Raw genomic sequence first — 15,159 nt, 5'->3', positions numbered from 1 at the left:
TCTGCACTGGTTATAGTTTTTACTGTAATACATTACTGAACAACTTAGCTGGCTGGTTGAGACAATGTATTAGATAAGAAAACTCTTTGGAAACATCATATACAACTTAAAGAATATTCTTTTAAAAACAGGTTTATGTTTTTGAATTAGAAGTTCTACTTTTCTTATTGTCAAGCAATACTCTCTTCCTTTAGATTACATATTTTGGAAAAATAACCCACGCAATGCTTTCATGGGGCACTAATTTCAGTGACGATAAGGAATTTGTACAGTTTAAGGAATTTGGACAGTGTAATAAGGAATTCTTGAACCTTTACCCAAAGTGGCAAACTGAATAGTTTTTAATGTTTTTCAAAGACAAGACAACAATTCCACAGCATATTTAATTCGAGGAAAGTTGGATACTACATCTGACCTAGAAAGAGACCTGACTTAGCCTGTCTAAATTCTAAAACATCAATGCAATGAAGAATCAAATTAATAATGAAGTAGAAGAGGCTTTTTTCTCTATGGAAACAAGTTGACATATAAAAAGTATTAGTATTTTCTTCCTGAACTTAGAATAGCTTTTGTAAGAAAAAAATAATATATTCTATTTACTTGGATACTTGCTTTAAAAAGTTATTAATTCCCCTTTCATGAGTTACTAGAAGTTAAAACAATTCAAATAGATAAATTTCTACTCCAAAATACATTTTTTTTTCTTTGGAAAACAAGATAATAGTTGTAAAAACATTATATTAAGAGAATAAAATGCAGTGATCTGAAATATGGGTGAGCATATTCACACATCAAAGTGTAAATATCATATACAGAGCAATTCAAATACACATTTATAAAGAGAATGGAAAGGTACCTAAAATAGCATTTATATATAAAATTTTCATATTAAAATATTGCTCATAATAAATAAGAGGTGAATATTATGAATTCTATTTCCCTCTTAAAAATTACTTTCAGTAGTTCAGACTAATCTAAGGAGCTTGCTAACCTTCTACTGTTCTGACTGATGAATTATATTAAAATATGTTTAATAAAACCACATTTGTAACAGTATATTTAAGTGGTCACATGTGGTAAGAGTTAGAGAGGGGGCATTTAGCAATTACAGAAGAAAGATTCCCAAAATGATTAACCCTAGATTAGAGTATAATGGTCTACTCTGTTTGATGAAGATGTTAAGTATTGCCTTAAGCACTGCAAATTTAATGACTATAAAAGAATGAACTGTAACTTTCTTCAAACTTGCATGCCTGGCACAGCAATAAACCATAGCACATAAGAAGTAAGTATAAGTTTACTTCAATTGTTTATGGGCAGGTGTGACTTCAGTCCTGTTCGCCCCACTTGCAGACATGGTAACTTGGAATAGTTCTTGAGAAGCTGCTCAATAGCAATGTGGCGGACATGGAGCTCTGAGGCCAAAGAATCTTTTTCTTGTACTTGTTGTGTTAACTCTTCAAAAACTTCTGTAAAGATTTAAAAAGCAGTTTCATTTTTTCATATAAAAAAGCTAACCCTATGGGTTTATTTCAAGTACTCTAACAAAATAGTACATTAGGGAAATTTACTCAATGAAACTGATTCGACACAGAGGAAATAGTTGTGTTCTCCTCAAAGTCTCATCAGTTCTGATTATCCTGTAAGTCTATATATTTTACAAAGTCTAACACACTGGGAAGAAGCCCTAGTAGCGCAATGGTTAAATGCTTGGTTGCTAACCAAAAGGTTGGAGGTTCAAACCCACCTAGCAGTTCCACAGAAGAAAGACACGGCAACCTGCTTCAGCCTAGAAAACCCTATGGGGCAGTTCTACTCTGTCATATGGGATCATGGGTCAGAACTGACTCAATGGCACACAACAAGCCAAGTGGGATACTATAATCCTTTTCTCCATCAAGTGAATGACTACAGATTATGAATAGCAGAGCTGGGGGCTATGACCATATCTGAACCACTTCTCTAAATTAGAATCTATAAATAGTTGCCCTTAATATCTAGCATGAGTTATGGACAGAAAGTGCCCATTATTACCCAGGTTTGAAACCTCCTGGAAGAGGCTTTGGAATCAGAGTACTTGCATTTTTGAATATCTGTTCCTGCTCTTATGAGCAATGGGCAAGTAACAAACTTTCAATTTCTCCTACAGGTCAGTAAACATCTCACAGGATCACTATGAGAATGAATTAAGATTATATTTGTCTAGTACTTACAACAAAGAAAGTACCTGACAAATGTAAGTTGCTATTAGTGTTTATCTTATTATTCTGAGAGGGTGTATGGTCAAGAAAGACCACTAACTTTGGACAAGCCTGGTGATCTACAACTTTTGAAAGGTCAGCCACTGAAAACCCTACAGAGAATAGTTCTACTCTGGATACAAAGGGTTGTTTTAAATCAGAATAGACTTGAGGGTAAATACTTAGAATCCTTAATCTGCTACTGACTTTATGCATGATCTTTTGTAAGCAATTTAACACCTCTAAAGTAGTTCCTTCAGTTAAAAGGGAATAAACTGTTAAGACTGTAACTGTAAAAGAAGGAGCTCTGGTAGCATAGTGCCTAAGGCATCTGACTGCTAACCAGAAGGCTGGCAGTTCTAATCCATCAGCCACTCCTTGGAAGGAAGGTTGGGCAATCTACTTCTGTAGTGATACTGCCTCAGCAACCCAAGGAGGGGTCGCTATGAGTTGGGCCCGACTTGACGGCACATAAGAACAACAACAACAAACTGTAAAAGAAAGAAGACAAGACAACTGGGGAAATCTGAACCCTATTAACTGTTAGTGTTAGTATCACACTGTATTTGATGTTTTAAAAGATTACTAGTTTGTTTTTTAAGGTGTCCACCATATTAGGCTCACTACTCTTACATATATTTCCAGTTGTTCATAATTAAAAAAAATTGGTAAACAAAACAAATAATAAACAAAACAGGATTAATACCACCTGCTTAAAGAGCTATAAGGAAGCACACCTGCACCCTGCCTGGCACATGAGTAGGTAGTTAATAAAATATTAATATAGGTGAGGATATGGTGTAGTTTCCATTTTCACTTAAAATAGGAAAAAAACATCTCTCCTGCCACTCAAAAATAACTTATTTTCTTCTTAGTCATTTTGCTCAGGAAAGTATTGCAGTTTCAAATGTTATTTCCATATTCAAATGCAGGCAAAGCTAATGAAGCCATCCATCATACAGGATTTTCTGTATCAAAAGTTTCATACAACAAGCACTGATTCATTACCCTGGATTTGCTGTCGGAGCTTTGCATTCAATTGCTGTACCTCACGAAGAGTCATTGAATTCACTGAAACATAAAAACACATTATTGACAAAACCTAGGGAAAGTAAGCTGCCTACATCATTAATACTATTTTAAAAAATTATCTGTCAACATAACATTTAGCAGCACCCCAGGAGTCATTCATGAACTTTTGCAGTTTGTAGTAATTTTCAAATTCTGACCACAACCCAGAGTTATGAAACGTTTTTCCATCACTGCCAGTACATAACCATCCTTCACATGAAACAAGTTTCAATGAGAAATACTAAGTATTAAGTGTGGTGTATTCTGGCATTTTACAGTTTCAGTTTTTAAGAAATGGTAGTAATTATAAAACTAATTTTGATTAAGCACTATATAGTTCATGACTTAAAGTTTGAAAAAGCACCATTTTAGCTTATTGTCAAAATAGTTTTAAAAAATCAATTTGTTTATTGAGTTAGATATATATAGACAATTCATACACAGAATTGAAAAGCTGTACAAAAGATGCCTGGTCCCACGCCATCCTTAAAATCTAGTGCAATGATGGGCTCAAGCAGAGCAAGGATTGTGAGGATGGCGTGAGACTGGGCAGTGTTTCATTCTGTTGTACATAAGGTCACTGAGTCAGAGACGACTTGACAGTCCCTGATGATAACAACAAAAGATACCATGGTCCCTTCTAGATCTAAAACTACCTTAATTTTAAGTTAGTTAAAATCACCTCAGTTTCTGTGAGTTTTTGTAAGAATAGACGCAGACTGAGTAAGTCACTTTTTCCAACTTTATAATAAAGGCCTATAGTTAAATGTGTAAAATTTTGCTTTTGAGGTACCAACCCCAATCAGTCTCATAGGGATGAGCAACTTATGAGTGTCAGCCAAAGGTCGAGGCTGTACTTCTAAAATCATATAAATCCTGAACTTTATGATTTAGTTTGTTGATACTATCCAGTTTAATCATTTTGAGACATTTCAATGTTTAGGACATACTCATGAATATTCTAGGGAACTGAATTTTTTTTTTTTTTTAATATTTTATTGTTAAAGTTTACAGAGCAAATTCATCTTCCGTACAGTAGTTCACATACACTTTGTCTCATGACATTGTCTACAATCTCCCACAATGCAACAGCTTTCCTCACTTCCCCCCATAGCTACCTCCTCCCTGTGTCCTTCACTCCCATGTACTCCTGCCCCCTGAGCTGTCTCCCTATGCATACACAGCCCTTCTATGATTGATCTAAGGAGTGTAACTACTTAATGTATATTCACCTCATATGCTTGTCTTTTGTTTGGCTGGAAGGCACAGGAGTGGGTTCAATTCCAGACCTGAAGGGCAGCTAGGGGCCATAACCTCAGGGGTTCCACCAGGCTCCATCAGACCAGCAAAACCCTCCCCACCCTTTTTTATTTTATAATTTTGAGTTTTGTTTCACATTGTTCTCCTCTATCCAGGATTCCAGGATCTCCTACATAGATCCTCTTCCAAGTGGTTGACGCTGGTAGCCAAGCACTATCCATTCTTCTGGTCTCATAGTTGTATAGGCTAAGGATCGCACAGTGTACCAGTCCCCTGGACTAATTTTTTCCATGCATCTTTGATTTTCTTCATTCTTCTTTGCTCTTGATGAGGACAGACTCATCATTGCATCTAGATGGCCAACTGCAAGCTTTTAAGATCCCAGTCGCTACTCACCAAAGTAGGATGTGGAACAGTGTTTTCGTGTAGTATGTTATGCCAATTGCGCTTGACATATCCTGCGACCATGGTCCTGAGCCCACAGGCTGATGGAGAGTTTTAAGATATCTCATTTTTGCTATGGTGAACCTGTCACTTTAAATACTGTAATTATCAAATCTATGATTCCATTTTTAAATTACTGACACATCACACACATAAAATAATGTAAAAAAACCCAAACCAACCCCCAATCTTTACCTTTATTCGCATTTTACTTACATTCCTCTCTGCTGTAATGTTGATGCTGGGTTTGGACATTAGCCTCTGGATTAGAGATTGTCTCTTCTTTTTTCTGTGACTGGCTAAGATTATGAGGCCACAATATATTATTAGGGCATAAATTGGAACCTGAATCTTGTAATATAGTAAGCCCAAAGTCTGTATTTTCTCTCTGCTCCAAGATTCTTTGTGTACAGTTTGAGAGGCCACCTGTAGTTCCATCTATCCATTTTGCAGAATACTTTGGTACTTGGGAGTCAAACTGTGGAAGTACCTTTTTATCTGGTTTATGCCTGAAATTAAATAGGTGATGTTCAGGATTTTTAGAACATTCAGAATCTGCATCCAGATCCTTATTTTGTGCATACTGTACAATCCAGTTTATCTTTTTACTCAAAATGGTTTTAACTTCTTCGTAAGTGCTTTTTGAAAGCTTAGATCGAGGACAATCCTGGTTTGCAATCAAATGGTATTTTTCAAAGCAGTCTTTATGGCCCCTTAATGATCTAGTGTGCAAGAGATTAGATTTTGGTATTCCTGTAGGAAAAAAAGAAAAAGTTGAGAAAATTTTGTTTTTTTATAAATGGCTTTAAGAATATACAAATCTTAGTAAAATATGGAGTAAGTCAGAAAAATGCTACAGAATACTGGCATTAAAAATATAGAAGACCACCACTCATCTGTCAGTTTGTCATAGTGTGGTGGCTTGCCTGTTGCTGTGAGGTTGGACGTTATCCGCCGGTATTTCAAGTACTGGCAGGGACACCCATGGTGGACAGGTTTCAGCAGAGCTTATAAATAAGACAGAGTGGGAAGAAGGATGGGACCATCCATTTATGAAAAAACTAGCCACTGAAATTCTTATGATTAGCAGTTGTGGTAGTTAAGCTGTATGTCAACTTGGCTGGGCCTGGTTTTGAGTGGCTGGGCAGCTGGATGTACTTATTCCCCATGATGAGACTGGTAATCAACTCCATGGTGGAATCTGCTGGAGCAGCTGAGTAGTTGCCTTAGGAATATGGTCTGGAGCTTCTTGGCATGCTTGGACACTGCATGTGGCTGACTCTTCACTTCAATGGCCTATCCGACTGTCTGCAAATCTTGGGACTGTTAATGGACTCGAATTAGAGGCCTGCTGTATTGCCTGATAATTTTGGGATTGTGCCATTTCACTTATTGACCTTGGGTTTGTCAGCCTCAGCAGCCAGCAGTTGTCTGTGTTGAGAAGCCTCAAGCTTTAGTGGGCTATGACCAAGAGACAAAGCTGAAGTTTAAGGTCAAGGGGCCTTCACCTAGCCCCTAGAGCTGGCACTTTAAACCGAGACTCCTAGCCCCCAAAACTGTGAGAATAAATCTCTATTTCTAAAACCACCCATTTGTGTTTTTTTTCTGTTCAAGTGGTACTAGAGGACCAGAAGAACAGTGAAACACTGTCTGATGTGCCAGAAGATGAGCCCCTTAGGTTGGAAAGCACTCAAAATATGACTGAGAAAGAGCTGCCTCATCAAACTAGAGTCAATCTTAATGACGTGGATGGAGTAAAGCTTTCGGAACCTTCATTTGCTAATGGGGCATGACTCAAAATGGGAAGAAAAAGGTGCAAACATTCATTAATAATCGGAATGTGGAACATAAAAAGTATGAATCTAGGAAAATTGGAAGTTGTCAAAAATAAAATGGAATGTATAAACATTGATATCCTGCATACTAGTGAGCTGAAATGGACTGGTATTGGCTATTCTGAATCATAAAATCATATTGTCTACTATGCTGAGAATGACAAATTGAAGATGAATGGCATGACATTCATTGTTAAAAAAACATTTCAAGATCTAGCCTGAAATACAGTGCTGTCACAATAGGGTAATGTCCATATTCCTACAAGGAAGACAAGATAATACCACTAATACTCAAATTTACACACCAACCACTAAAGCCAAAGATGAAGAAACTGAAGATTTTTACCAACTTCTGCAGTCTGAAAATTGACCAAACATGCAATCAAGATGTACTGATAATTACTGGTGATAGGAATGGAAAAGTTGGGGGTGGTGAGAGCAGCTTTGGCGGTTGGAAAATATGGTGTTAGTAACAGAAATGATGCTGGAGATCACATGATAAAATTTTGTAAGACCGATGGCTTATTCACTGCAAGTATTTCAACAACATAAATCATGGCTATAGATGTGGACCTCGCCAGATGGAATACACAGGAATGAAATCAACTACATCAGTGGAAAGAGGCAAGAGAGAAGAAGCTCCTCAGTAAAACAAAGACCAGGAGCTGACTGTGGCCTAGTCCATAACCACTCATATGCAAGTTAAAATTGAAGATGAAGAAAATAAAAACAAGTCCATAAGAGCCAAAATGCAACCTAGGGTATATATACCACCTGAATCCTCCTACTCTATCGAAGATCTCCAATTCTGACCCCTTTCCAGTGGTTAGCATTGGTAGCCGGGCACCATCTAGTTCTTCTGGTCTCAAGGTCATAAAGGCTGAGTTTCCCTTGGACTAAATGTTTCCATATGTCTTTGATTTTCTTCATTGTTCTTTGCTCCATCCGCAAAGAGACCAATAGTTGCATCTGAGACCCTGGTTGGTACTCACAAAGTAGGATGCAGAACAGTATTTTTAAACAATATATTGTGCCAATTGAGCTTGATGTCCCTTGAGACCATGGTACTGACTGAGCCCACAGGACTGGCAACTCACTCCCTCAAGGTGCGTGGCTATGGCTAAGATAAAGGAATGGCATGATATAATCTGATACTCTGCAGGTTAGAGAAAATATAATATAATCAGCTATTGTGATGTGCTATTAACTGACTTAAAGCAACACTACATGACAGAGAATTGTCTCAAAAGGGTTTCCCAGGCTATAACCCTTATGGGTACAAATCGCCAAGTCTTTTCTCCTGCTAAGTGGCTGGTGACCTGTTTGGTTAGCAGCAGAGCAAATGTTTATCTATTATACCACCAGGGGTCCTATACAACCAGTATACCCACTCCTTATTTATCAACATGGTTAGATTCCAAATACCATGCCCTTATGTGAAAACCAGTGTTCCAAGGTGACACATTATCTTAACCATCACAACCAGCATTACTCTCATCTTGAGCCTCAGGGTTCATTACTTCTAGAAGCATATTAATGCACAAAATAGTTGGAGAGACTTGGGTGCAATTTTACAAAGTATTCATGTTCAACAGTTCATATAAATTTTGCAGTGTAACAGCTCTCTTCCCACTTTCTCCCTGTGGTTACCCTTCCCTTGTGTCTTTCTAGCCTTTGCATTGCTGCCTCCCCACCTTTCTCCCTGAGCAAATGCTGCCCTTCTGATCTCCCATATAGATTGTTCTAAGGAGTGTATCTCCTGGTATAGGTGTTCAACTCATAGGCCTATCTATCGTTTGGCTGAGGGCTAAGCTACAGAACTGAGTTCAAGTCTAGGTCAGAAGGGTGACTTGGGGCCACTGTCTCGGGGGTTTCACCAGTCTCTAACAGACCAATAAGTATGGTCTTTTTTTTTATTCTTAATGATTTTGAGTTTTGTTCCACTTTTTTCTCTCATTCTATCCAGGATCTCCAATTTTGATCCCTAAGTGCTTGGCACTGGCAGCTGGGGCACCATCTAGTTCTTCTGGTCTCACAGTCATACAGGCTGAGGTTCTCATGATCCATTAGTCCTTTGGACTATTTGCATGCATCATTTTTTTTTTTTTTTTTCATTCTTCTCTGCTCTAGACAAGGAGAGACTAACAGCTGCCACACAGATGGCCACTCACAAGCTTTTAAGACCTCACTTGCTATTCACCAAAGAAAGATGTAGAACAGTATTTCTGTATACCATATTGTGCCAATTGAGCTTGATATTTCGTGTGACCAAGGTCCCCTGCCCTGGGTTGAGACTCCCTCCCCTCAAGGTGCTTAGTTGTGGCAAAGAAGTTATCTTAACATTGCTTCTTGTTAGGTTTAAACTGCATATGGACATCTTTATAACACATACAAATATATATGCAGGAATATCGCCTGTGAAAACTATGTATAACCAAATCCAACCCAACTCACTGCCATCGAATCACTTGCGACTTATAGTGACTACCTTTGGGTTTCTAAGGCAGTAAATCTTTCTGGAAGTAGATTGCCCAGTCTTCCTCCCATGGAGTTGGAACTGCCAGCCTCTGGTTAGCAGTCAAATGCCTTAGGCACTATGCCACCAGAGCTCCTTAAAGCTATGTATGATCGTGATATAGACCTATTCACCTATCCATACTTGATCTTCTTGTCTGTTTAATCTGTGTATCCACCTGCAGATTAGTGTTTGCTATTACTGATAATCACCAGCCATTCCTTGGAAGGAAAGTTGGGCAATCTACTTCTGTAATGATACTGCCTTGGGAATCCAAGGAGGGGTCACTATGAGTCGGATCCAACTTGACAGCAGTAGAGTATTTGCCTTCACTGTTTGTACCTCCTGTGCACCTCTCCGTGTCTTACTTTTCCTTAGTGATATTGTGCTACGTCCATGATTCTGTTATACTGCTTTCCCCTTCACACATAAGAAATCTGTCTGTTAACTATCCATCTGTTTTCCCTTCCCCAATAACCAACAAGAAAATTCCCTTCCCTGTGTAAACCTTTCCTTGGCTTTTTTATAATAATGGACTTATACAATATCTGTCCTTCTGTGATTAACTTCTTTCACTCAGCATAAAGTCCCCTAAGTTCATCCACATTATGAGTTGATTTGCTGTTTCTTAATACTTCAGTATTGCATAGTATTCTATTGTGTATATGTACCACAGTTTAATTATCCATTCCTCTGTTGATGGGCACTTGGGCTGTTTCCATCTCTTTGCTATTGTAAATAGTGCTGCAATGAACATCCATGGGCACATACCTATTTGTGTCCTGGATCTTGCTTCTTAAGGATATATTCCTAGTATATTCAAATAGTACTTCTATTTCTAACTTAAGGAAGCACCATATCCTTTTCCACAGTGGTTGTATCATTTTACAGTCCCATCAGCAATGTATGAGAGTTCCAATCTCTTCACAACCTTGCCAGCAATTGTTTTCTGTCTTGTTGAACTTTGCTATTATTGCTGGGATGAGATGATATCTCATTCTAATAGTGGATATGGCACTTGGCTTCTAACTAGAAAGTCAGTGATTCAAGCCCACCATTTGCTTCATGGAAGAAAGGTAAGGCAATCGACTTCTGTGAAGACTTATAGCCTCAGAAACCCAATAGGAGTCACTAAACACCTTCATCTCATATCTTTAGTTGGAATAGACTTGATGGCAGTGAGTTATTTTTTAATGGCTAATGACCATGAGCACTTCTTCATGTGTTTGTTGGCTCCTTGAATATCTTTAGTGAATTGTCTGTTCATGTTCTTTGCCCATTTTTGAAGTAGCCTGTCTTTTTGATGTTGAGGTGGAGTTTTCTATAAATTTTAGAGATAAGTCCTTTGTGAGTTATGTCATTGCTAAGTATTTTTTTCCCAATCTGTAGGCTCTCTTTTCACTTTTCTGGAGAAGTCTTTTAATGCACGTAAGAATTTTTAGCAGGTCCCAGTCATATAGTTCCTCTTCTGTTTGTCCAGTTTGGGTTATGCTAGATTTTTAACTTCTGTCATTAATGTGAAATGTTGTTTAACAAGACAGTATGTGAGAAGGAGGTGTTGGATATAAAGCTGTAATATGCATATATCACACACCAGCAGATTAGAAAGCAAAAAGAGAGCAAGCACTCCTAAGTTTTACCTGAAGCTAAAAGGAGAATCAGAGAACTGGTGTAAGTTTTCCAAATGGTAGGTTTGTGTGATCTATTTAATGTTTAGAGACAGCAATAAAATTTAACTACGATTCAGTTTCAAGTTATTAACATGCTGTGAAAATTTTTTTTAAGGATATTGCCTTCAAAGATGACAAATATTTCTGCAAGAGATCATGAATTACTGCTTCAAAGCCATTTTTCTGGAGGCTTACATTTTGTCCTGCTTAAAGAATTTTCCAAGAGCTAAGGTCTACAATCAACACCAATGGAAGCAGCAGTCAAGACATCAGATGACATATTACATTGGGCAAATGTGCTGCAGAAGCACTCTTTCAAGTACTGAAGAGTAAAGATGTCTCCTTGAAGACTAACGTGTACCATGGTATGCCTCTTATGCATGTGAGAGCTGCACAATAAATAAGGAAGACCAAAGAAGAGTTGATGCTTTTGAGTTGTGATGTTGGTGAAGAATGTGGAGAGTACCAAGGGCTGGTAAAAGAACTAACAAATCTATCCCAGAAGAAATGCAGCCAGAATGATCCTCGGAAGTGAGAATGGCCAGACTTCATCTCACCTACTTTGGTCATGCTGTCAGTAGGAACCATTCCAGGGAGAAGGACATCATGCTTGGTAAAGTGGCAGGTTAAGGAAAAAGCAGAAGGCCCTCAACAAGATGGACTGACATAGTTGCTGTTATAACAATGGGCTCATGTATAGCAAGGATTGTGAGGATGGCACAGGACTGGGCAGTATTTTGTTCTGTTGTACATAAGGTCGCTATGAGTTGGAGACAAGTCAATGGCACCTAACAACAACAAAGGTCTTTATCTTTTTCTTAGGATTTTACCTTCATTGCTAAGGTAAGAGAGAACAAGCACTTGCATGTTTAAATGGTGCTCATTTTAATTTAATAAAAAGTAAACTTGTGCTCCTGTAATCAAGTTTTATTTGCAAAATGTGAGGATGGCTAAACCCTGCTGTAGTAAGAAAGAGTGGAAGAACTGAGATATAAAATGTTACTTCCTTGTTTTTGAGATTTCCACTTCTGATAAAAGTAGAGAAAAATCTCTGTAAGTACAGAGATGACATACCTACAAGCCTGAAGCCTGGATCTGTACTGAAGACATGTTTTAACTTAAAACTGTTTTGAAATTAAAAAAAAAAGAAAAGAAAAAAAACACACATATATAATTTTCAATTTCTTAGTTCTCATAAAAAACAAAGTCAGGCAGTAACTGGCTAGTACCAAGAAGCAACTATCTAAAAATAGTGTGCTCTTCAGTTCAAAATAGTTCTACACTCCCTTAATGATTACACATGTATCTATGAATCAGCAGGCTGCCAGCAATGTCAATTAGTGACACCTACACCTGTAGAGGGAAGTCTGGCAGCATAGTGGCTAAGGCACTTGAATGCTAACCAGAAGGCTGGTGGTTCAAACCCACCAGCCACTCCTTGGAAGGAAGATGGGGCAATCTACTTCCGTAGAGATACTGCCTCGGAAACCCAAGGAGGGGTCGCCATGAGTCGGGTCCAACTCGACGGCACATAACACCACCATCACCACCACCTGTAGAAGACTCCACCTTGGTATAGGTTTAGCAAAGCTGCAATGTAAATAGTGCTCGATCCAATGTGTTGACACCCACTTAGAGTAGACTTCTCTGTCTGATGAACACGCAACTGTAGCCAAGCCAGGTTTCCAGAAGCATCATTACACCTATTCCCAACTACAGCCACTTAATGAGGGAATACTCAAGATTGTCTATCCTGCCATGAGGCTAATGTGAAAGATTAGACTAAAAGTGGGAAGGGGAGGATGGACAGTTGGAGCCACTACTGCCTTCCTGAAATCACAACAGATATAGGTTTTTGCCTCTAAGAAACTATGACCAGTTGTCCTATGTCAGTGCCTTAGTGAGTACTATGTTAAACACCTTCATCTCCTGTCTTTAGCTAACACAGGAACCACTTACATGACTAAAAAGTTTCTCATGTTTAGTACCCACCAAAAAACCAAATCCAAACTCACTGCCATAGAGTTGATTTTGACTCATAGTGACCCCTCCCCTTGGGTATCTGAAGCGGTATCTCTACTGAAGTAGATTGCCCAATCTTCCTTCCCAAGAGTGGCTGGTGGGTTTGAACCGCCAGCCTTCTGGTTAGCAGTCAAATGCCTTAGGCACTGTGCCACCAGAGCTCCCAAGTACCCACACCATGCTGTTGAAAAGTAATAGGTAATTGCTTCTTATCTCTGCACTGGGAACATATGGGATTATTGGCAACCACAGTAAGTACACAGATGGGCTCAGTAGCTTGCTTTTCCATTTTGAGAATCACTGCCCTAAAGAAAGATATACCAACAGTTGGCCTTTAAACAGATTTCAGCTTATAGATGTTTATACCATTAAAGTTTTTGTGTGCTAAAAGAGAGATTAAGCTGTTAATCAAAGCACGTTAATTCAATAAATTAAATAAAAGCACAAATTTCAGTGAGTTATGTCATTGCCAAATATCATATGTTGTTGTTGTTATGTGCCATGGAGTCGGACCCGACTCATAGCGACCCCTCCTTGGGTTTCCAAGGCAGTATCACTACGAAAGTAGATTGTCCCATCTTCCTTCCGAGGAGTGGCTGGCGGATTTGAACCGCCAGCCTTCTAGTTAGCAGTCAAGTGTCTTAGGCACTGTATTACCAGAGCTCCCAAATATAGATAATGTTAAAACAAAAAAAAAAACCCTCAACCTAAAATAACCATGAAACCAGGGATAAGAGGGGAAGGAAAACTGCTAGACAGACAAGTATTGATTTGGGTGAAGGAAAGGGGCAATGTACCAAATGTGAGTGATCAACACAGTGACACTGAGGAAGAGGAAGGTACATAGGGAAGTACAGGCAACAAAGATGGACCCTTTTCCATGTACAGTACTGAGTTGTAGGTGATGGCAAGCATTGATCTACGGGTGGATACATGGATGGACAGACTGAATGATCAGGATGTCTAGGCAGGTGGGAGTGTGCCCATGACCATATATATAGGTTGGCAGATGATGTTTCTACAAGCGTATTTGTATGTGCTGTAAGAATTTCTGGATGTATCGTACAGCTGACAAGGGACAAGGTTGTGGTGCCTTCTTGGCCACAGCCAGCTAACCTAAGGGAGTGAATAGTTGGCCGTGGGCTCAGGACCATGGTCAAAGGGGATATCAAGCTCAATTAGCATAACATATGTTCTGGTTACCTAATACCGTTCTGACAAGAATATACCACAAATGGAATAGCCTTAACAAACAAAGAGTTTTTTCTTTTACAGTTTGGAGGCTTTAAGTCCGAGTTCAAAGTACCAGGCTCTAGGGGCTGGGTGAAAGCCCTTTAACCTTGGTGTCCAGCTCTGCTTCCTGCTCCCAGCCCACTGGCACTAGAGGCATTTCTTTACTCAGACAGCTGCTAGCTATTGAGGGTGACAAGCCCAAGGTTGATAAGTAAAAAGGCACAGTCCGGATGTTACCAAACCACATGGCGGGCCATTAATTTAAGTCCATTGTAAGTCCCAAGGTCAGCAGAGCATGGCAGGCTGTTGAACAATGACATGGCTACATGCAGGGTCCAAGTGTGCCATAAGCTCGAGACTATCCTCAAGGCTCCTACTTATATACAGGAAGCAGACCACATCCCAAAGGCAGCTACTCAGCTGCTTGTGGTAGATCCTACCATGGAGATGATTGCCAGTGTCATCATAGGGAATAACTACCACCAGCTGCCCAGCCACTCAATCAGGCCCAGCCAAGTTGACATACAAATTTAACTACCACAACATACACAAAAATATTGTCCTAGAGCCTACTTTGGTGAATAGAAACTGGGGTTTTAAAAGCCTAACAAGCAGCTATCTAGATGCAATGATGGGTCTCTCCTCATCCAGAGCACAGAAGAATGATGAAAACCAAAGACGTATGGAAACTATTAGTCCAAGGCACTGACAGACCATGTGATCCTCATCCTGTAAGAACATGAGACCAGAAGAACTAGATGGTGCCTGGCTAACACTAACACTGTCAACCACTCAGAGGGGGACCAGTGCAGGAGATCCTGATAGAGTGGGAAAACAATGTGGAACAAAATTCAAAATTACATATATAT

General features: G+C 39.1%; 1 protein-coding gene across 1 annotated transcript in view; it reads right to left on the bottom strand.

The window, feature by feature from the left end:
• Positions 1 to 1,302: 1,302 nt before the first annotated feature.
• Positions 1,303 to 15,159, bottom strand: part of CUNH21orf91 (chromosome unknown C21orf91 homolog) — a 30,201-nt gene continuing 16,344 nt past the window's right edge. Inside the window, exons 2-4 of the mRNA XM_007934896.2 lie at positions 5,232 to 5,768; positions 3,249 to 3,311; positions 1,303 to 1,469 (exon numbers count right to left, since the gene is read on the bottom strand). Of these exons, the coding sequence (XP_007933087.1) occupies positions 1,303 to 1,469; positions 3,249 to 3,311; positions 5,232 to 5,768 (767 nt within the window). The remainder of the gene's footprint in view (positions 1,470 to 3,248; positions 3,312 to 5,231; positions 5,769 to 15,159) is intronic.

This window comes from Orycteropus afer, unplaced genomic scaffold (assembly GCF_000298275.1).
Source record: "Orycteropus afer afer isolate SDZICR_OR568_19922 unplaced genomic scaffold, OryAfe1.0 scaffold00022, whole genome shotgun sequence".
Classification (NCBI taxonomy): domain Eukaryota; kingdom Metazoa; phylum Chordata; class Mammalia; order Tubulidentata; family Orycteropodidae; genus Orycteropus; species Orycteropus afer.
Note: the sequence above shows the minus strand (reverse complement) of the source record. Positions and strands in the feature narration are given on the sequence as shown.